The 19,749-nt window shown below is 32.8% G+C and overlaps 3 protein-coding genes across 3 annotated transcripts; 1 reads left to right on the plus strand and 2 right to left on the minus strand.

Moving 5' to 3' along the window:
- Window positions 1–1,366: 1,366 nt before the first annotated feature.
- On the minus strand, window positions 1,367–10,140 carry LOC114190318 (mitogen-activated protein kinase kinase kinase NPK1-like). The gene is made up of 17 exons (XM_028079150.1): window positions 9,786–10,140; window positions 9,663–9,704; window positions 9,411–9,476; window positions 9,190–9,300; window positions 9,009–9,089; window positions 8,844–8,921; window positions 8,672–8,754; window positions 6,779–6,863; window positions 6,548–6,648; window positions 6,368–6,407; window positions 5,005–5,064; window positions 4,880–4,926; window positions 4,600–4,807; window positions 4,340–4,507; window positions 3,859–4,184; window positions 3,518–3,585; window positions 1,367–1,712 (listed from the first exon to the last, which is right to left on the minus strand). The coding sequence occupies exons 1-17, from the start codon at window positions 10,023–10,025 to the stop codon at window positions 1,657–1,659; spliced, it is 1,860 nt and encodes a 619-aa protein (XP_027934951.1). The 5' UTR covers window positions 10,026–10,140; the 3' UTR covers window positions 1,367–1,656.
- A 2,332-nt stretch (window positions 10,141–12,472) lies between these two features.
- Window positions 12,473–15,637, plus strand: LOC114192022 (peroxisomal adenine nucleotide carrier 1-like). Its single transcript, XM_028081560.1, has 5 exons — window positions 12,473–12,934; window positions 13,448–13,679; window positions 14,131–14,277; window positions 14,389–14,549; window positions 15,223–15,637. Exons 1-5 carry the CDS (start codon window positions 12,792–12,794, stop codon window positions 15,500–15,502), a joined length of 963 nt encoding a protein of 320 aa, XP_027937361.1. The 5' UTR covers window positions 12,473–12,791; the 3' UTR covers window positions 15,503–15,637.
- On the minus strand, window positions 15,574–16,859 carry LOC114192023 (uncharacterized GPI-anchored protein At3g06035-like). The gene is made up of 2 exons (XM_028081561.1): window positions 16,500–16,859; window positions 15,574–16,301 (listed from the first exon to the last, which is right to left on the minus strand). The coding sequence occupies exons 1-2, from the start codon at window positions 16,627–16,629 to the stop codon at window positions 15,793–15,795; spliced, it is 639 nt and encodes a 212-aa protein (XP_027937362.1). The 5' UTR covers window positions 16,630–16,859; the 3' UTR covers window positions 15,574–15,792.
- Between the last annotated feature and the right edge of the window lie 2,890 nt (window positions 16,860–19,749).

Here is a 19,749-nt window from a genome sequence, read left to right on the forward strand (position 1 = left end):
ACAGCCCAAACTTTTTCGTTCTTTTTTGTCACCCGTGAAAAGGAACATCTTTATCATATTTACTATAATGTGAATTTCTCTCACAATCTAGAAATGATATTTTGATGCATCTTTTTGATCATCATGTTGATCCACCAAGAATCCAGGTCTTTCACGTTTGGAGGTTTTCTTTGTCCAACCTAAGAGAAAACGACACGCCCCACCTGGAATCAGCCCGCACAAACATCTTTTCATTTGTTTTTGGCCTTTTCTTACAACACAGAATTCAGCCCCTCGATCACAATTTTTTTCTTTTCAATCATATTTTTCCGTTGTTTGTGGGAGACCTGCTGAAATCTTTGATCAAAACAGTGTAATTAAAAAATATCAGGAAAAAGGTGCATCTTTTGCTATTTTTTGACCTCAACAACCAATGTGAAACGGAGTTTGTAGATTCCAAAGATCCCCAACATTATTTCAGGGGAACAAAAAGAACTTATTGTGATTAAAAAAAAAAATCCATGGAAAACCAAGGCAGGCAGGGTCCAGTGAGAAAAAACTGTGCTTAATTTGGGAGGCACGTTGGCAATGAAAAGGATGAGCGGCAAGTAACATGACGATTAGAAGTCAAAGGTGTGTGTAGCACATTCTCACAGTTTTTTTGCCTCCTTATGTTAAGAATGGAAACAACTATGATGTCTGAAAGCTATTTTTCTCTGTTTCAACGTGATTTTAACCTTCATTCAGTTTAATTCAAAGTTCAAATTTGATTTTCCCTTTGCTTTGTACAAATGGACTAAAAGGGACTATGTGACAGGTTTCTACATTCCATTCACCTTCCCTGCTTAACTAGCAGAATCAAGATTTTTTTTCCTCTGATTTTTGTCTGTTAACCACATACTATTCGCAGGAATGTGGCTTTTGGCCATTCAAATCTGCACTATTAGTGACTTAAATCAACTGCATTCAAAGTCTAAAGTTGAACTTAAATGGAGTGACATCCCTACCCATTCGTGTTTCAAGGGTGAAGAAAAAGGAAGTTTCGATCCAACCTCACACTATCATTCAATCATGCACATGACTAATAACATCTCATCTTACAATAATGATTTATGAAAAAGCAGGATAGAGTGATAATCTTATTTATTTTAAAGGGGAAGAAAAAGAATGCTCCCAGCTTATGTTATTTTGTTAGTCAAACGTATCTAATTTTTCACCTGTCAAACAATCAATTAGAAAATAAATGGCAAGCATTATATATATTTTAACCCTAATAAAATATATAAATGGCAAGCATTATATATATTTTAACCCTAATAAAATATATAAATGGCAAGCATTATATATATTTTAACCCTAATAAAATATATAAATGGCAAGCATTATATATATTTTATACCCAACTGGGTACTCAGACTTAATTCTCTTTGCATATTTCCATTATATATATGTTTTATACATAACTCAGTACACTCTATAATGCATATCCCGCTATATTACATTGAATTGACAAAATATTTCCTATTGCAACATCTTACTTGATGACATTGCAAGATTACATATGACTTCTCCAAGGGAAAACGCTTTCTTCTCTCTCCCTGTAGTAAAATGTCAAGATGAATAGGAAGTCAGTAGCCTAGTGAAAAAACAATGAGCAAATCATCAGTCTTCATAAAATCAGCGATCCTTTGGAGATGTAATTTTTCCTCCAGTTCCGGCCCGACGCATCATCTCTGAAATATACTTAATGTCAGGAATAGTTTAAGATTAAGCAAACTTTAATGTACAAACATGTGCCATAGGGGTTGCTTTCCAAATAGGAATATCTGGATTTGATTTCCTAGCAATCAAAAGAAAGAAAATAAGCCCCGACGAATCGTTTTCTAGCAATAATGAGGGCACCTGCTTTAACCTTTAGACTTTTGGCAATTTAGTTATTCGTTCACACATTTCCCAAAATTTTATTACTATTACTAACTATCTCCAAGGTACAAAATTAGCATTTGGTTAGAGGAAAAAATAAACATAATGAAATGTTTGCTGTTAACAATGTAAAATGATTGATGAAAATAGTGTAAAGCTAAGATGCTTGAAGTTCGGATGGTATTTATAAGAGTAAAATGTTTTGTAACATGAAATAATAAGGACAAATTCCAAATAGATGCTATTTTATTAGCAAGTAGGGATCCATGAGGAAAATGGAAAAAATAGAACGAAGTAAAGGTTTAAAGTTGGGATGGATTTAAAAAATAAAATAAAATAAAGTTATGATGGGTAATTCACAAATGTAAAACTTCAACAGGTATTTGTAACTAGACATAGAAAAGATAAATGCTGAAGAAATGTTGTGCGGGAAATTACAATGGTACATATTAAAAGTTGGAAGGCTCGAGCAGGTGAGCACCTCCAATATAACCTCTAGGAGGATTTCCCTAATATAACTTTAGGCAGTTTCTTCCTGCACTTCCATAAATTTCTTCAAATAAATTATTATATTTTGGATTGTGTAATCTGAAATTAAAATCTTATATTCCAAAATTTACAAGCTAAAATACATTTTTTTTATATTTCCGAATATACAATCTAAAATATAATTTATTTTGGAAATCACAGTCTCGCATACAGAAATTGTATTCCAGTGTCCCATCCAGATAGAATTTTTTTATTTTAAATTCCGAAATATAAAATTCAGAATAAAAAAAAAATTATGAGGGTGCAGGTTGAGACAATGGAAGTGCAGGAAGAAATGGAAATGGCCTCACCTTTACTCTAGCTAATTTTAATTGAAAATGTGTTTGGACCATACTTTGGGTTAAAAGATATCAATGTCCTTAAACTCTCAATGAGAGTTCCATAGGACAAGCCCAAGTCCATTTGTAATGGACATTTCCAAGTGCTATTCAGCATTTGCATAAGGGGTTAAGTGGTCCATTAAACCAGATTTAATCTAATTTTTTATCAATCCAATTAAATTCAATTGAATCAAGTTTACCTCTTTTTAGCAGCTGGATCCAATCCAACTTAATTATAACTGGATTGTATTATCAAGTTGAAATATTTTTAAAAAAATATTACCTCTGAAGAAAAAAAACACCTCAAAATAAATATTTTCAATGTTTCTGATTATAAGATAACAAGAATAATTATAACATACAAAAATAATATTAACATGATAAAAACATAGAATTGATTTTTTATAGTAAAATTATTAGAAAAATCATATATTTATTTATTATGTAGTTGGGTTCAATCAGGTTTGAAATTCATAAATCTATTCCTCAAACCAACTCTAATTGGAGACATTAAATAACTCAACCCAATCTAACCCACAAAAGTATAATTGGATTGGTTAGGAAGGGAGCAGGGCTTGTTGCTCATCTTGCAGCTGACCAAATGCCAGGAAAGGAATATATACTCTTTTTAAAGATGATTTTATATGTTCCAAATGGAAAAATACACCAGCCCTCATACGTGCAAAAAGAAGAAAGAAAAAAAGAAGTAAAGGCCATTTTAAAATTGGTAAAAAGAGAAAACTTGCCTCGTTTCCACTCTAGCTCTTCAGCCAATTCTTCTTTCCATTTCCTTTGTCTCTCCGAGAAGTTTGAGCTGCAGATCAAAATAATTTGAGTCCCATTTCCACATACGGGCAGAACAAATAAAAGGACAGAACATATATACAGTATCATAGGTGGTAATTTATTATGCAGATTCGGTGTTTTATTTCCGTAACATGCGATGCATTTAATAAAATTATATATTAGGCAGATTACTGAGGTAAAACTCCAAATCTATATAGAGACCAATACAAACAGTACCTATAGTGCTGAATGTAAGTTTTCTCCATAAAATTGCATTTACTATCAAGCACCAGATACGTACCTTGCACTAGATGATTCCAGCTCAGCGTCATGAAGAGTCTCCTTTAATTCATTAAGCTCAGATGGCTGAATTTCCTGCAAAGGTTGACAGTGAGCACCATTATGCTTCGATCGGTATTTGGTATGACTTCCAGGGCTTGCTACGGTAGCACTGCCAACCATTGAGAACCGTCTCCAAGCCTGACTAGGCGATCTGAGTTTTGATGTTACATTTGGGACACCCGATATAACTTTACTCTTTGCAAAGGAAGTAGGAGCAACGGCTGCATTTGATATGCTAAAGAATTCTTCATAAAGAGGTGTTTGAAGCTTCTTCAGTTCAAGGGCCTATTGTAAGACATTAAAATAAAATTAAAAAAAATGTTTCTAATCTTAACAATGCTAGATTTAAAGAAAAAAGAAAACAAAATACAAAGGTAACAACCATTGAGTAATGCTATACTGAGAGTCAACAAATATATGGTCTTGAATTAAAATAGAACCTTAGTATCAAGGAAGTCTCTAATTTTACATTCAGTAACTTCTTCATCATCTTCAGTTCCTAGAGGCTCACTTGAAAATGACAAGTATGGTCTGTTTTTCTCTAAATATTGGGTTTCATTAAAATTGCAAAGATGATCATCCGCAGGTTTGCTCGAAGGATTGCAACTCTATTCAAGCAAATTGATCAGCTCAGAGTTAAAAAATTACTAATCATAAATGGAAACATCTAAAACAGGGGAAGATAAAGCAAACATGACACCTTCGTATCATCAGAAGCTAATAGAGATTCAGATTTTACTGGTGAACCAATCAAAAAATCATCTTCATCTATCAGACACATGTCATCATCATTGTTGTCTGCTCTCTGGTAGGAATCTGCTTTATGATACACAGTTGAGAACTTTATGCTATCTATCTGACAAACATCCTTCAAGCCAGTGCAAGTTGATCCCTGGACAGAATCCAAGCTGCAAAACCAATATGATATTAGTTGATCATCCATGCCCGAAAGAAGTTTCACCAAAAACAGATGTACTTACAAGGTTCTAGAGTTCATTCCATATGTTGCCATCTTATTGCAAGAATCCTGTGATAGGAAAAATAAACAGTTGATGAAAAGCAAGTTATGGTGTGCATCATATATACTCACAGCTTGGACACTAACCCTGATTGAACTGCGTAAGATTGAATGAGATCCATGATATTCAGAGGTGATGAACGGATGCTGCAGATGATAAATAAGGCAGAATCACTACAGTAACTTTGAAGGAAAAGATAAGTAAACAAATTCAAATGAATGTTCCACACTTGGGCTAGTTGTAAATTTAACTGTTATTTATTTTTGTTATAGCTTTTAGCTAACTTCAGCTATTGGTGGATTGATGTATTTTTTAACCAAAATCATGTGTAATAATTCATTCAGTTTATTTTTATTGAAATCAATTAACAAGAGTTCACTTTCTGAGTTCATGAGTTTTCTCTTGTTTACAAAACCTTGATATGCTATTAGCGCACTAAGGAGAAAATTGGTTGTCTTTGGAAAAGACTAGGTTTCAGGAATACGACTTGGTCCTCATACATAAAAATGGACTAAAGCAAAAAGAGGACGAAACCTCACTACTAATAGTGTGACTAAAAAAAGAACTATGATTGTGCTTACCTAACTGAAATAACACACAAAAACAAGGATTTTAACTTGGAAAAACTAGATGTTAATTATTGCAAAACTTATCAAGACTTGGATTTTGCAACTGAGACAATAGATTAAAGGGAGCCATATAAAATATTATGAATAGGATGAGGGGGAAGGTAAATAACCAAAAGTACAAAGAGAAGAAAAATAAGATTTACTACTGATTATATGATTATTGAACCCAGAATCAAGGACCCAGGAGTTCAAAGAGTGAGAGACGCTGACAAAATCATTACCAATTAGAAAGAGGCTTCGAGGTCCCCATACCATTAAAGGAAACTGTTGAAGATTGTTAATGATTTAATGTTAGCAGAAGCAGATTCTACAAGAGCATATTGTGCAAGAACATTTATTACTAGTTATATGGTCGATGACTCTAAAATCAAGGACCCAGGGGCTTAAAGATTGAGAGATGCCGACAAAATCATTACTAATATGTGCAATAGAAGCAATGGACCAAAAGCTTGACAGTCCCCATACTATCAAAAATCACTGAAGATTGTTAGAAGTATAATATCATGAACCCATATCCAAGTTGAGAACTCTGAACCTTCACCTCTCACTTGGGGGGGGGGTTCATAGTTGATTGTTTGTTAGCTTAACCATTAGTTATAGGTTTCATTGTTCTCCCTTCAAGTTAATTTCCATAATTGGCATCTTGATGCATAGTTGAACCAAAACCATATGTAATCTCACCCATTTAGTTCAATTTTTATAAAATCAAGTAAACAAGAGCATTAATTTCTCTGAGTCAATGAGTCATCTCTCAATTACAAGCTTGATATTTTGTCATGATGGTTGATATTGTGTAAGTTAGGGAAAATGTTTAAAATACCTGTAACAACTCTGATGCAGAAGGCCTTAAATCTGGCTCCCTGTCACCACAAATTAATGCATAGTGATTAAAAGTCAAATCATCAAAATAAATTAGCACTCTTAATCTAAAATTCAAATTGAATCACTAATTAGAATAAAATAGAATCATCATAATGGTAAAAGCATTGTATGTATGTACTTGTGGAAACATTTCAGCAAAAAGTCTTCGGCCTCAGCAGACAGATGTTCAGGTATGGGTGGATGAGATTTAGTTGTCCCGATATAGAAAATAGCTGAAACCTAAGAAAAAGAGAAGTTTAAGTGAAAGCATGTTATTGAACCCATTACATGCATATGCACTCACACGGATATTAACAAGTGAAAGTTGATAATAAAACTAGATTAATAAGTTAGGTGAGGCTTTCATTACCTCTTGGGGATACTGTTGACTCCATGGAGGCTTCCCTGTGGCCATCTCTATCACGGTGCATGCAACACTCCATATATCAGTGGAGCTTAAAAATCACAAGTTAGATTTTGTCACAAAGAATAGCTAATATCTCAAATCAAATTTAATGACCAAAATGACAAAAAAAAAATAGCACCATATACGTCTATGAGAAATCATAAAACGTCATTTTTGTCGCCCAGTTAAGACTTTCCACAATTTAAACATGCATAATGAAACACAATTCCATAATTTGCATTAGAAGGCCGACACTTGTCTGTTTACTAGGATTTCACTAGACCTTTAGAGTGCCTTCACAATGGTTGAAATTCGCATGCTTCTTAAAGAAAGATTCAATTTTTTCTATAATTTAAAACTCATTATTTTTTTTCTCAAAGTCATTTCCAACAAAATGAAAAGAAAGAAAAAATGTTTAAACACATAAGTCACAAGCCAGTAGCAATTTTAAGAAAATCAAACCAAGCTTTCACCGGACCAGTAGAATGCCTTCACAATGGCTAAAACCCACATGTTTCTAAAAAAAAGAAAGGCGTCACATAATTCATTCTATAATTTTAAACTCATGTTTCTTTTTCTGAATTCATTTCCATCAAAATGAAAGGAAAAAGAAAAGATTTAACAGCATACTTCATGAGCCACAAACAATTTAAGAAAACTCAAAACCATTACATATAGAAGCTTAGTCCATAATGTAGATCCTTAAACAGGTTATATGTTGATTAGAGGTTGGGAGTGAAGTTAGATTGGTGCAAACCAAATACTAATAGATAATAAAGTCATCAAATCAGGTTCATGTCAATAGGGTGAAAGTTATCGTGAACAGCATCTCTTAGATGGGGTGACAATATTAGGAGTACCACATTATGTAGGATAATCTTATAATGATAGATAGTTAAGTCGTCAAATCGAGTTAGGCTTTACAAGAAAATATCAAGACTTAACAGTTTTCAGAGATATTGGCTTTACAAGTGAGCCTAATTTCTAGAATTCACTATTTTGAAGGCTCAAATTTAATTATCAATTGAACAAAATACAAAGTTGTTATTCCTTATAATAAAAGGAAAAACTTGAGGGGCAAACAAAAAGAAGTATGTGTAATATACCCTTTTATTAACCCATTCCAAATTATTTGAATCCTACTATTATTCATAAATCAAATCATTCAACTTTGTATATCACAATACATGACTGAATGTGTACAATTTTGTATCATGGATATGAATAACATGATTCAACCATTCATATTTTTTCTTCTTTCTTTTACTTTTCATTTTGCAATTCTCATAAAAAAAAAAAAAATTGAAAGCTATATAAGCTTATATTGTTACTTAAACCTATTTGATTATTCCTAGCTTTTTTTTTTTGTCACTCAATCATTTAATGCATGTAAGTCGAATTAGCTATTTAATTGTTTTGTTTCCTTTCTTCCAAAATAGAAGTTTCAGAATCTCAGATATAACTGATAAATTTGTTTTAAAGATTTTTTCCTAGGTTTTCTTTTCATCTATTTCTAGTTTAATATTTTTACGTTGAACACTATATACAGTCTGTATAATATTTGAAGTAACTTTCCACTGTTTGTAAATCTTACAATTGGATAAACTATGATTCACAATTCAAAAATTAGTTCAGCAACTGACGATTCAAAAACAATGGCATAACAGTCAGCCTCACTATGAATATGAATACAATCTGAGAGTTCCTCTATAACCACCTCTCAAAACAGATAAGTCTTTCCTTCCTGTCCATATCACACAAAACTATTTCCTTTTGGAAACATTTATTGGGACAAATGAATCTTAGAAAATACTTGACCGTGCTAGGATGATAATCTTTTTAGTATTATACACTTACATTGTATGTCCTGTTTGTAGAATAACTTCAGGGGACATCCAATGTGGCGTGCCCTTCATTGATTTTGCACCATTAATAGTAGCCTATATATACACAAATTCAGAAATGATGGCGACGTAACCCAAGAAACTAAAAATATCATAAAGAACTAATAACGTCAACAGTACCATACCAGTTCAACAACTTTCTTGGATGCACCAAAGTCTGCAAGTTTAATGCACCCTTTGTTATCAACTAGAATGTTGGCTCCCTGTATCCAACAACGACCAAAAGGATAAAGAGAGGCACCAAAGCAGAGAATCTTTTAGAAGTAAAAGTAAAAGCAAGAGCACGGTACCTTAATATCTCTGTGAATAATCCCATTATTGTGAAGGTATTCAAGGCCCAGTAAAAGCTGTTTCGTATACATTCTTATAACCTTAAAAAAAAAATAAAAAATTGAAGATTAAGCAACCATAGAATTACAACGCGATAAAATCTTATTACGCTTCATAAAGTAATAATTGAATATCACTTACGGATTCGGGGAAGGATCCAAATTTCCCCAAAAGTGATGAGATAGAACCACCAGGTACGAACTCCAGCAGAATATTTACGGAGTTCTCCTCTCTCGCAGTTCCCAAGTATCTCTATCATAATAAATAAATAAATAACAAAATGGAGGGGGAAAAGCACTTACTACATTATTGAACACCAAGGAATCAAAGTACTCTTATTCGAGTAATAAGACCACACTCACAACAATATTTGGATGCTTAAGATTCTTGAGAAGCTTAACTTCTTCTTCGAGCTCCCGAATATTAGCCTAACTCCACAGGGCATAAAGAGAATTTCTATCAATCATCACGTAGAACATCAACCAGATTACACAAAACAAGAGCATTTCATTCCACACCAAGACCTCTGAAAACACTTCTACGAAGCTCAACAATGCAAACCTATAGCACAGTAGCAGTACTAAAATCTCGTAAAAGTGAAACCGGATTTTTACCTGTGTGTTCTCCTTATAAGCGCTACCAGGCGCTATTAAAACCTAACAAAAAGCCATAAATTAAACAATTAGAACGTAATCAAGCAAAATTATAGCAAAAAAAGCGACGAAACAGAAATAGACCTGTTTGATGGCAATAAGCTCCCCGGAATCGAGGTTCATTCCCATGTAGACGTGACCGAAGGCGCCGGAACCAATCAACTCGCCCTTGCGCCACCGGATGGGAGGAGGAGGAGGTTTGAATGCGATTCGCGATTTTCGAATAACGGAGCCAAGCTTGTCGGCGATTCCGGCAAAGGGAGCATCGTCGCCCCCGGGTCGGAAAACCAGGGAGCGGCGAATAGAACCCAAAAAGTCTTGCATACTGTGGTTGTGGCTAGGGTTTGGTGAGGGTGGCGTTGTTGGCGTGAGTGGAACGGATGCAATATTTGAAAGGAAGGAATGAAGCAGATGCTGAGTTTTTCAAAATGATGGTTGCTCGCTGCTAGACAGTGTATCCCAACGGTCATCTTCTTTTGACTTTTGAATGGCCCCATTCCATCACATGAATGGTATGTCCGTAATTTCAATACTTTATGACCCACTATTTTAAAGTTCCTTTTCTATGTTGGGTGTTTTCATTTGTTTAAAAAAATGCTATTAGATGGCATATTATAAGTGAATCTGTCACTTGTTAAGGTTTTAGTAGGATGTTTAGGGTAATTTACAGTATTGAACTTGTCAGTCAATAAAAATATTTGTGAAAAAAATAACTATGCATATAATTTGATAACGATACTCATATTATAATATTTCTCTTTAACGATTGATATTTTGTTTTTGTTTGTTTTAAGATCGAAAATTGTTAGGGTGATAATTTTCACAAACTCATGTGACTCTTTTTTAGATGCATGTGAGGTTTAACCCTCTTTATGATTTTCTGTTTATCGGTTATTATAAAGATATATATTGATTGTTCTTGTATTATTCTAAAGTATATATAGAACATCATGTGAAACTAAAGGTATTTTGTTATTTTTAGAATTGTTTGGGGGTTGTGTGAGCGTCTTGGTCAAGTACGGGAAGTTGGCTTAAATATTGTGTTTTATTAGTATTTGTGTTTTTATAACTTTGCTTGTATTGATAGATCTAATGTGGTGTGAGTATGATTAGATGTATTTTGTTTGGTTAGATTGATAATTATATGTTGAATTGTGTATGTGACTCTGAATGAACTAAAAAAATTCTCTTTATAAGACTTCAATTTGAGTAATCCGACATTTGTTGAGCCTAAAATCAAGAAATATATTATCATAAAGATGTTTTAAACTAAGGATTAGCTCAAGGAATGTCATATTTCACAAATCAAGCTCAATCAAGAGTTTATATGATTTGTCATGGCACTAGGCAACATTGATGGAGTGTTGGGCACTAGTTTTGGAGTTTCAAAATAGAAGCCACTGCACATGTGGTGCCGGGTACCACCCTATCACTATCAGGAGCCACTTTCTGCCCTGGGCACTACCTAGTTTTTCTGTACTACACCCTTTTGGTAAAATAAAAATTTCAAATTTCCCACTTCGTTAACCGTCGGATCGTGTTAAAATTTTGACAGCTGATCTTAAACATGTGATTGTTCACTTTGATCAATGAGATTTTTGTTTTGAAGTTTGTAGTTAGATAAATGGTTTTCACCGTTTTGACGTACTTTATGTAGAGATGTCAAAATGGGTTGGAACTCGCGAGTGAATCCGGCTCACCACGTGTTCGGATCGGGTTGGGTTGAAATTTTTTTACAAATTTCAACACGGTTTGATTTTTGACCCGGGTTGAACCGTGGTGAGCCAGGTTGGTTCACCAATTCGCAAATAAAGGGTTACACAAATGTTTTTTTTAAGTTAGACTTTGCATTTGGGTCATGTTAGATTATTTTTTTTAGCCAACACATAGATAATTTGTAGTTTTTAATTTTTTTTTATTTGGATTGTATTAAAATTTATTTAGATTTTAATTATAATTATAATTTAATTTTGACCGAAAAAAATTATATTTTTTTAATTAAGTAAATCCGTGAGTCAGCCCGTTTAACTCACCAACCCCTGTGGTAGGCCAGGTCGGATTTGAATTTTTTGACTCGCTAATAAGTGAATTGAATTGAGTTGACTCACTAAATGATCAATCTATGATAGATCGAACCGGACTATCCGTTTTGACAACTCTAATTTTATACATGTATATGTTGGATATTAAAATTGATTGAAATGAAACTTTTGATACGTGAAAATAAAATTAAAAATATACACGACAAGATATATCGATGTATGATTGTGGATATAAATAAAAAATCACATATTAAATAATAATCAATTAACTTATCTTTCTATTTTTTTAAAATTAAAATTCATCGAATTTAATACGAATTACAAAAAATACATCAAATTTTAAAAACTAAAAATATATTTAAATCTTAAAAAACGCAGAAATAATGTATATTTTCAAAGGATAAATGTTTTAACAATTGCGAAATATAAATTTCAATTAAGTATTAACTTTTTCTCTCTTTTACTATTATTAAGTTTGATTTTTTTTTTAGTAAAAAAATGTTTATAAATATTTTTACCTAATTTATTTTGAAAAAAGCAAGCATAACTTGAGCTAATGTTTAAACAGAATCACACACTTCATGTTTTCCAGAAACTCCTCTATTTAATTCCTTAAAAAAATAGTTTAAGTTTATAACTTATTTATGTGCATATGATAACTTAATTCATTTTATCCAAGTGATTATCATATGACATCATGAAATATCCTGTGAATGGGTAGGAGGAACCTATTTTTATCCGATAAGTAATTGCCTGTCTATATCGTTTCTTTTCCTCATTAACGGTATCCTAACACAAGTTTGAAGGTTGAAAGCTCAACATTCGCATTATATTCAGCCCAATCCTTACCAAGTTACTGTCCTTCAACTTATACCCTTCCTTATTCACTTCATGGGTGTCTTGGGAGTTCCTAAAGACAGCACCTTTTGTTTTGTATCCTTCAAATCCCAATACCCTTTTGTCCAACAAGTCTAAATTTTGTGTCTTATTACTCAATTGACTTGTGTTTGATCATTTCTTTGTTTTTTTGGGATTGTTGAGAAAGAAGATGCAGCTTGATCTGGAATCACTGTCAGAAGCTACTTCTGGTGCCATTGGGTCACTTGTTAGTACCACCGTCCTGTACCCTCTTGATACTTGCAAGACAAAATATCAAGCTGAAGTTCAAGCTCAGCATCAGCGAAAATACAAGTTCCATTCTTCACCCTTTTAACATTTTGGGGGTTCGACTTAATTATGTTCTGACATATATGTGCTTGTTGTAGTTCATGGGTTGGGCTGTCGTGTGCTAGTGATAGTTTAGTAGCGTAATTTTGATATTTTTGGCCAATTTCCATATAAGCAGCTTATTAGTATTTATTATTGTGGTAGTTGACATTATTTGTAAGTGCGTTTTTTTCTGGATCATGAGCCAAAATTAAACAAATTAGGTTTAAGTGTGTGTTTGGATTATAGAACCCTTTTATCTGGTAAAAATGAAGCAATAAAAACTGGAAATTGGGTAAGTCATGTAAAGTTGGTCACTGCTTGCACTAGAAAATCTGGTTTAATATTGAAAGCCAATGATAATGATAACTTTCCAATTGCAAAAGTTGCAGGTGCTGGTTTGCTTTTATCTTGATGTTTTCTATCCTGGCAACACCAGGAAGCAGGAATTTTATAGTGAGTTGTGCTTATTTGATTTTGTTGCTCTGTCTTGTGTAGGAGAATTTCTGATGTTTTATGGGAAGCAATTGCTACCCGTCAGGTGCTATCACTGTACCAAGGCCTTGGGACAAAAAACGTTCAGTCCTTCATTTCGTCGTTCATTTATTTCTATGGATACAGTTACTTTAGGAAGCTGTATTTGAAAAGAAGTGGAAACAGGTCCATTGGAACAGCAGCAAATTTGGTTGTTGCCACCGCTGCTGGGGTCTTTACAATAGTAATAACACAGGCAAGCATAATTGTACTTATGTTTTTGAGAAAAATTGCTGGTAGTTACTTCGATGTGTTGAGCTTTTCTGTAATATGCCAACTGAGGGAGCTTTTCTTAACTTAGAATGAAATTGAATTTTTTTTAGGGTAATTATTCTGTTGACATGACAACTATAACTAAGGTCAATATTTGGCAATTGTGGTATGTGATCAACAAAGAGTCACCTAAGCTTAGCAGTTGTGTTGGGGATTCGGGTAGGTTTTTTTGTTGATGTCATAGCAAGAACATTATCCAGCGAAAAAAAAAAGAATGGAATATCACCAACTATGTAGTGTTCTCTCTAGAAAATTGTTATGTAATATTTGCAAAAGAAACAAACTGATTCCTAATTAATTTATTGTTGTCCGAACTTAACCTTTCCTTATTGTTAGGCACTCAATCTTCACTAGTTTGTGCTTGTACATTATAGCCTTTGGATACAGCATCCTCGCGGATGCAGACAAGTGAATTTGGAAAATCCAAGGGATTCTGGAAGACTCTTTCAGAGGGTACATGGAGTGAGGCATATGACGGACTTGCCATTTCCATTCTTTTAACAACAAATCCATCCATTCAGGTATCTTTTTTAGTATGCATTTATACAAATGAGACACAGAGGAACTGTTTTTCCAGATTAGGTTTCAGTTCAGGATTACCTAACTCAGACAAGGATTTTTTTCCTCGACAGTATACTGCATACGATCAGCTGAAAGAGAGAATATTAAAGAGCAAAATAAGCAATAGAACAGGTACAAAGTCATCCCCAGAAGCACTCTCTGCATTTTCTGCTTTCATGCTTGGTGCAGTTTCAAAATGTGCAGCAACGTGCTTGACATACCCAGCTATCAGGTGGATGATCAATTTAAATTATTTTCCCTCCCCCAAAGTTTGTTACGTTACGTCTGTTATTGATTCTGGTAATATTATGCAAATGAAGAAAAAAAAATCAATTTTATTTTATGCTGATCTACGGTCTTTTCTTGATTGAGATGTATCTGACAGATACTATGAGTTAGCTAGTTAGTTACATTGTTCAGTTAACTTAGTAGGTTAAAGAAAAATGGTATGTTACGAATAAATAGGAAGAGGGGTTAGAAAGGGTTACACCACTACGAGTTGGTTTTGGGGCTTGGATCTCTTGTATGGGTGTGTTTGGAAACACTTTGAGAGGATTGATTCTATTTGATATGGGAAAATCAATTTTGGTTGATGGAGAAACTAGAAAGAGTTGCTTCTCTTTGGTGTGAATTTTCCATCTACAATTGATTTTAGAAATTGATTTTGGGTACCTCCAAACAATTTTTTAGCATGAATTGATTTTAGGAATTGATTTTGGATGTTTCCAAAGTGAAACCAAACATGCACTATATCGAAGAAGTTTGTGCATTATTTTTCCTGATCAATGCCATTACTTTCTCAGGAGCGCAATCTAAACCAAAAAAGCTAATGTGATACAATAGTGTTTTCTATGTTTATGCTAAGCTGTGGACTCTCTGATTAAAGATTTTTGAATTTTGGATAGGTGTAAGGTCATGATTCAGGCTGCTGAATCAGATGATGATAAGAGTACAGAAGCTGAGAGGAAGGCACAGAGGACAATCTCTGGAGCACTCTATACTATTTGGAAAAGAGAAGGTGTATTGGGGTTTTTCAAAGGATTGCAGGCGCAGATATTGAAAACTGTTCTTAGCTCTGCATTACTTCTGATGGTAAAGGAGAAGATCGCAAAGTCCACATGGATTCTAATGCTCATGATTGGAAGATACCTGTCTGTGAATTCCCCCAAACTGAAGGCAATTTGAATGTCATGAGTAATTCTTAAAACAGCTTTTCATCGAAGAATATGCTAAAATTGGCTTTGTATAATTTGGCAGATGCCAAGCTCTAAAAAATTATATTATTGATAATAATGACAGGCATTATATTTGCCTCTAGCATTCTATAGAATTACAATACCAAAACAACACTTACACAAGGGCATGTCCATTCCATCTAGAAAAAGCAGTTGTCTTCAATGAGCTCAACCTGACAAACATTTTTTTGGTAACAAAATTGCAACCTTAAAGCATTGTGAACGACCATCCTCTTTGTTTCATGACAGGAAGATGTAACCAATTAAGAAGATGATTGAGCAATAAAACAATCCAGATCCGGAAATCAAATTGGCACCATTAGAAGTATAGGGAGAAAAGGTTCCTGCAGGAGTGTTTGTTGTCAAGACAACAACAATCCAATTATCTTCTGAACCAATACCAATTCCTGTATATTTTGTGTCATTGAGACTATCTGAGTAGAGAGATTTTGTGAAATTAGTTAGGACAAGACCTGGAACCAGACCAGGAACACAAACAGGCATTATATTTCCACCCCTGGTGTTGGAAATGGCCAAGTGACACTTTGATAAGAGGTCTGGATAGTTGGAAAACTGAGGCTCAGTGCCAGGTACGGTGTTAGCACCAGTGGTATTTGTGCAGGGTTGTTTCTTGAATTGATCAGCTATTTTATCAGCAAGGCAATCTGCATTATCATTCCTTGTTAGAGCTTTCAAGTTTATTGATGCTCGATACTTGTTGATACCCTGATAAAGATTGTCTTCTTCATCTGCAGAAGAATGTTAAGATGAGGTAAGTGCAGGTTCAACATAATAACTTCAATAGTATGTATGCACATATCCGTGAATGTGCAAGTAAGCCAGAAAATGTTGACATGCGAGATTTGACAATCATCTATCCTCACTAAGAAAACTTTTCTTTCAATAATGAACATTAGCATATTGAAGAGAGAGCAAATAGTACTCACCATCGTCACATTTAACTGGATAGTTCATCAAGAGAATCACAAGGGAAGAAAGGAGAAGCCAGAAACACAGATAGAACTTGGGCAGCACCATCCTTCTCTTTTTAGTGTTAGAAGTAGAAGACTCTAACATAGCAAAAGAAGTTGCCACTTTGGGATCATATATGAGGGGTTCAATTCAAACACAAGTTTCCTTGTGCAGGGTGCTTTACTGTTTCTTCAAGCATACGTTAGAAGCTATAGACATCACACTGACACCGACGAAGACATCACAACGGTAAGGAAAATGGTTGCTGGTATTTCAGTATCAGATTCAAAGGGGTCTGTCCTTTTTTCCCATGCATGCACAGATGATGGTATTTCCTTTACTGGGAAGACGTTGTCTTATACAACGTAATCGCAGTAATTTTACAATTTCGTTGGATGTATTGTCACTGTGGGATTAGTAGGACTCATACCACATAACATGGCGGTTACATCTCCCATTAAGGAAGTAGTTTGTACCTAAAAGTGTCTACCTTACACCAATTTGGTGCACCGAATAAATTGGAATATTAGATGTCTTCCTACAATATTTTTTTATGACACCTTGAAGACTATAACTTCCTACATGTAATCAATCATTATCATCTTCTATTTTTCTTATAAATTACTGAGAACAATAGTTATCAATAATAGCTTCACACCATATGAATAACTTGATTTCTAATTATTATTATTAAAGATATGCAATAAAAGAACCACAGTTATGAGAGTCTGCTAAAATTTCTTTCTTCAGCATGAGAAGAGCTTTGGTAACAGAAATAACACTCAACCATAAGCAGCAATCCAGAAAATAGTTGCTGGGTGGACTCAACCAGAAAAAATAAAGTCAACAAACTTCAAATTCATTAAGTGAATTGAAATGGAAGCTTAAGCAAGACACATTGGTTTAACTGAGCTCAACTCTATCCACAAAATCCATGAATAGTTTACCTCTTCTGTTTCATATCTGGTGCAAATTCTAACAGTTCAGATTGGTTACAAATATCCAGTGGGAATTGCAACTTCTACACAGACACTTGTTCTAACAGTATCTTTTGTTAGAAATAAACTTAAACAGTCTTGAACGATTTCGCAAGGTAAATTGTCTATCAAATCCTTCTGATCCACGTTTACTTCGTTATTCAACTTCTGAAATTTAGCACAAACCATCTTCCATCATTTAATGTTTTCCAAATGGACAAATGCACCATCATAAGAATACAAAATGTCTCAAATTTCAATGTGCTTTTATTTTCTTTCTTTTTCTGTTTCACCAAAAATAGAACATTACTAAATCAGGTGATCAAATTGAAACCAAAATCTCTTCACTATTTCTTGAAACACCCATGATTCTTCCTCTAAACAGCTATCTAACTTCATGTTTGAGTGAGTTTGCAAAACTGGTATCACAAAATTGATTTTGATTTAATGAGATTTATGTTAGAATGTTAATTCTGAAAGCAGGTTGACTTTTTTTTTATTCATTGCAAAAAGTTGTTTTAACTCAAAATCAATTCTGAGCACAATAAATCAATCTGCATCTTTAGTTTATAAAAAAATGTTTATATCTTCTTAAATTATTCATACTTGTATGTGAATCAAGTTGAAATATTAGTCCTTCATAACCTGTGACACATTGTTTCAACATCGATCTACTCCAAATCTTCATCACCAACTGCGTACTCATCCTAGTTCTAATAAGCTACTGCCATAGGAGCTTCTTAACCTGAATAATTTTAAAAACGAATTAAAATTAATAAAACCCACTATCAAGATTATCGATAACTCATCTTAATTATTAAATGTTATAATAACAAATCTAGTGGTTAGAATAAAATGATCCGGACAATCTGCATTTAAAAAAATAAGTTTAATGACTTATTTCATTGTATTATTAATTTATTTTTAATTTCATTTCATTACTATTGATAAATTAATATGGTTTTCTTCCAAAGACTCAAACTACTCCTCCTCCTAGAAACAAGTTTATTGTTGATGGTATGTTTCTTCAAAATTGATAAGAAGTGTTAACATTTCTCTATATTTTTGGTGGTCCACAGATGCCACGTCCACCCCCAAAGTGTGTGGAACATCATAAGCAATTTGAGTATCTTGTGTATGACAAAAGATGAACATTACTTTTGTCCAACTAACAGAACAACTTTTAACTTACTAAGACTTCTTCATCTCCATGGAACCCATTATAATTGGGCCGTGTAAAATATCTACAATCATTTTCTTCTTGCAGCTCGGAGATGTGATGAAGAAGAAAAAGATATATACAAACATCTCTAATTAGAATAAGATGAAAATCTCCAACAATATAATTAAGTTGCATTTTTAAAAATAAGTTTAACAACAAATAAGAAACAAAAATAATAGTAAAAGGTTTAATTTCATTAGTTTTATTTTAACTCCATATTTGTTAACTAAGGTAATGGAACACGGTCTTTACTCATTATCATATTTGTTAAGGTAATTAAATTAAGTAATAAGTGAAAATTAATGTTATCGTGCTATTAAACTTAAAAGAACAATTAAATTTTTTAATTATATAAATCTATACTATCTATAATATTATATACCTATATATTATCTATACTATTATAAGTGGAGTCTTTCTTTTGGTGTTCACAAAATGTTTCCTATTTTATCTTTTAAATTATATTTTTTTAAATCAATTTTACTCATTTCATCTTTTAAGTGACATTTTTTTTAATTTAACCATTTTTTTCAAATTTAATCATTTTAAAAAATTAGAATAATTATCTATAATAAAAACCTCATATACAAAATAAAAAAAAATATTTATAATAAAATTGTAAAATCTAATTATATTTTATTATAAAAAAAGTAAATATTCATGTAACACATGTGTTTTCACTTTATTGTGGTAATTCATTATTATTGCAAGACTGAATTATAATTTGGTTATTGTTGTTAAAATAAATTTTAAAAAAATGTTTTTAATATGATTAATCTTTTCCGAAATTCAAAATATCAGTTTTTATATGAACGAGTGTATATAGTGCTATAAATGAAATGATAAAATAATTATAAAATACATTTGTCCAAATATAAGAAAATAATTATTTTTATTTTTATAAAATAAAAATTTTCAAGTAAATAATTTATTTCACAATAAATATTTTATAAAACTCCATAAATCTTAATATTGAATATATACATGTTTTAAAAAAATTTAAAAACTAAAATTTATTTTTACTCC

This window comes from Vigna unguiculata, chromosome 7 (assembly GCF_004118075.2).
Source record: "Vigna unguiculata cultivar IT97K-499-35 chromosome 7, ASM411807v1, whole genome shotgun sequence".
Lineage (NCBI taxonomy): Eukaryota > Viridiplantae > Streptophyta > Magnoliopsida > Fabales > Fabaceae > Vigna > Vigna unguiculata.

What these genes read in the sequence shown, in the direction of transcription:
- LOC114192022 (XM_028081560.1), top strand. Translation starts at nt 12,792, where the DNA reads ATGCAGCTTGATCTGGAATCACTGTCAGAAGCTACTTCTGGTGCCATT. An exon ending in TTACAATAGTAATAACACAG is followed by an intron (nt 13,680 to 14,130) that starts GCAAGCATAATT and finishes TGTACATTATAG; the next exon opens with CCTTTGGATACAGCATCCTC. An exon ending in CAACAAATCCATCCATTCAG is followed by an intron (nt 14,278 to 14,388) that starts GTATCTTTTTTA and finishes TTTCCTCGACAG; the next exon opens with TATACTGCATACGATCAGCT.
- LOC114192023 (XM_028081561.1), bottom strand. Translation starts at nt 16,629, where the DNA reads ATGTTAGAGTCTTCTACTTCTAACACTAAAAAGAGAAGGATGGTGCTG. An exon ending in TCCAGTTAAATGTGACGATG is followed by an intron (nt 16,302 to 16,499) that starts GTGAGTACTATT and finishes ATTCTTCTGCAG; the next exon opens with ATGAAGAAGACAATCTTTAT.
- LOC114190318 (XM_028079150.1), bottom strand. Translation starts at nt 10,025, where the DNA reads ATGCAAGACTTTTTGGGTTCTATTCGCCGCTCCCTGGTTTTCCGACCC. An exon ending in CTTATAAGGAGAACACACAG is followed by an intron (nt 9,477 to 9,662) that starts GTAAAAATCCGG and finishes CTGTGGAGTTAG; the next exon opens with GCTAATATTCGGGAGCTCGA. An exon ending in CTACAAACAGGACATACAAT is followed by an intron (nt 6,864 to 8,671) that starts GTAAGTGTATAA and finishes GTGATTTTTAAG; the next exon opens with CTCCACTGATATATGGAGTG.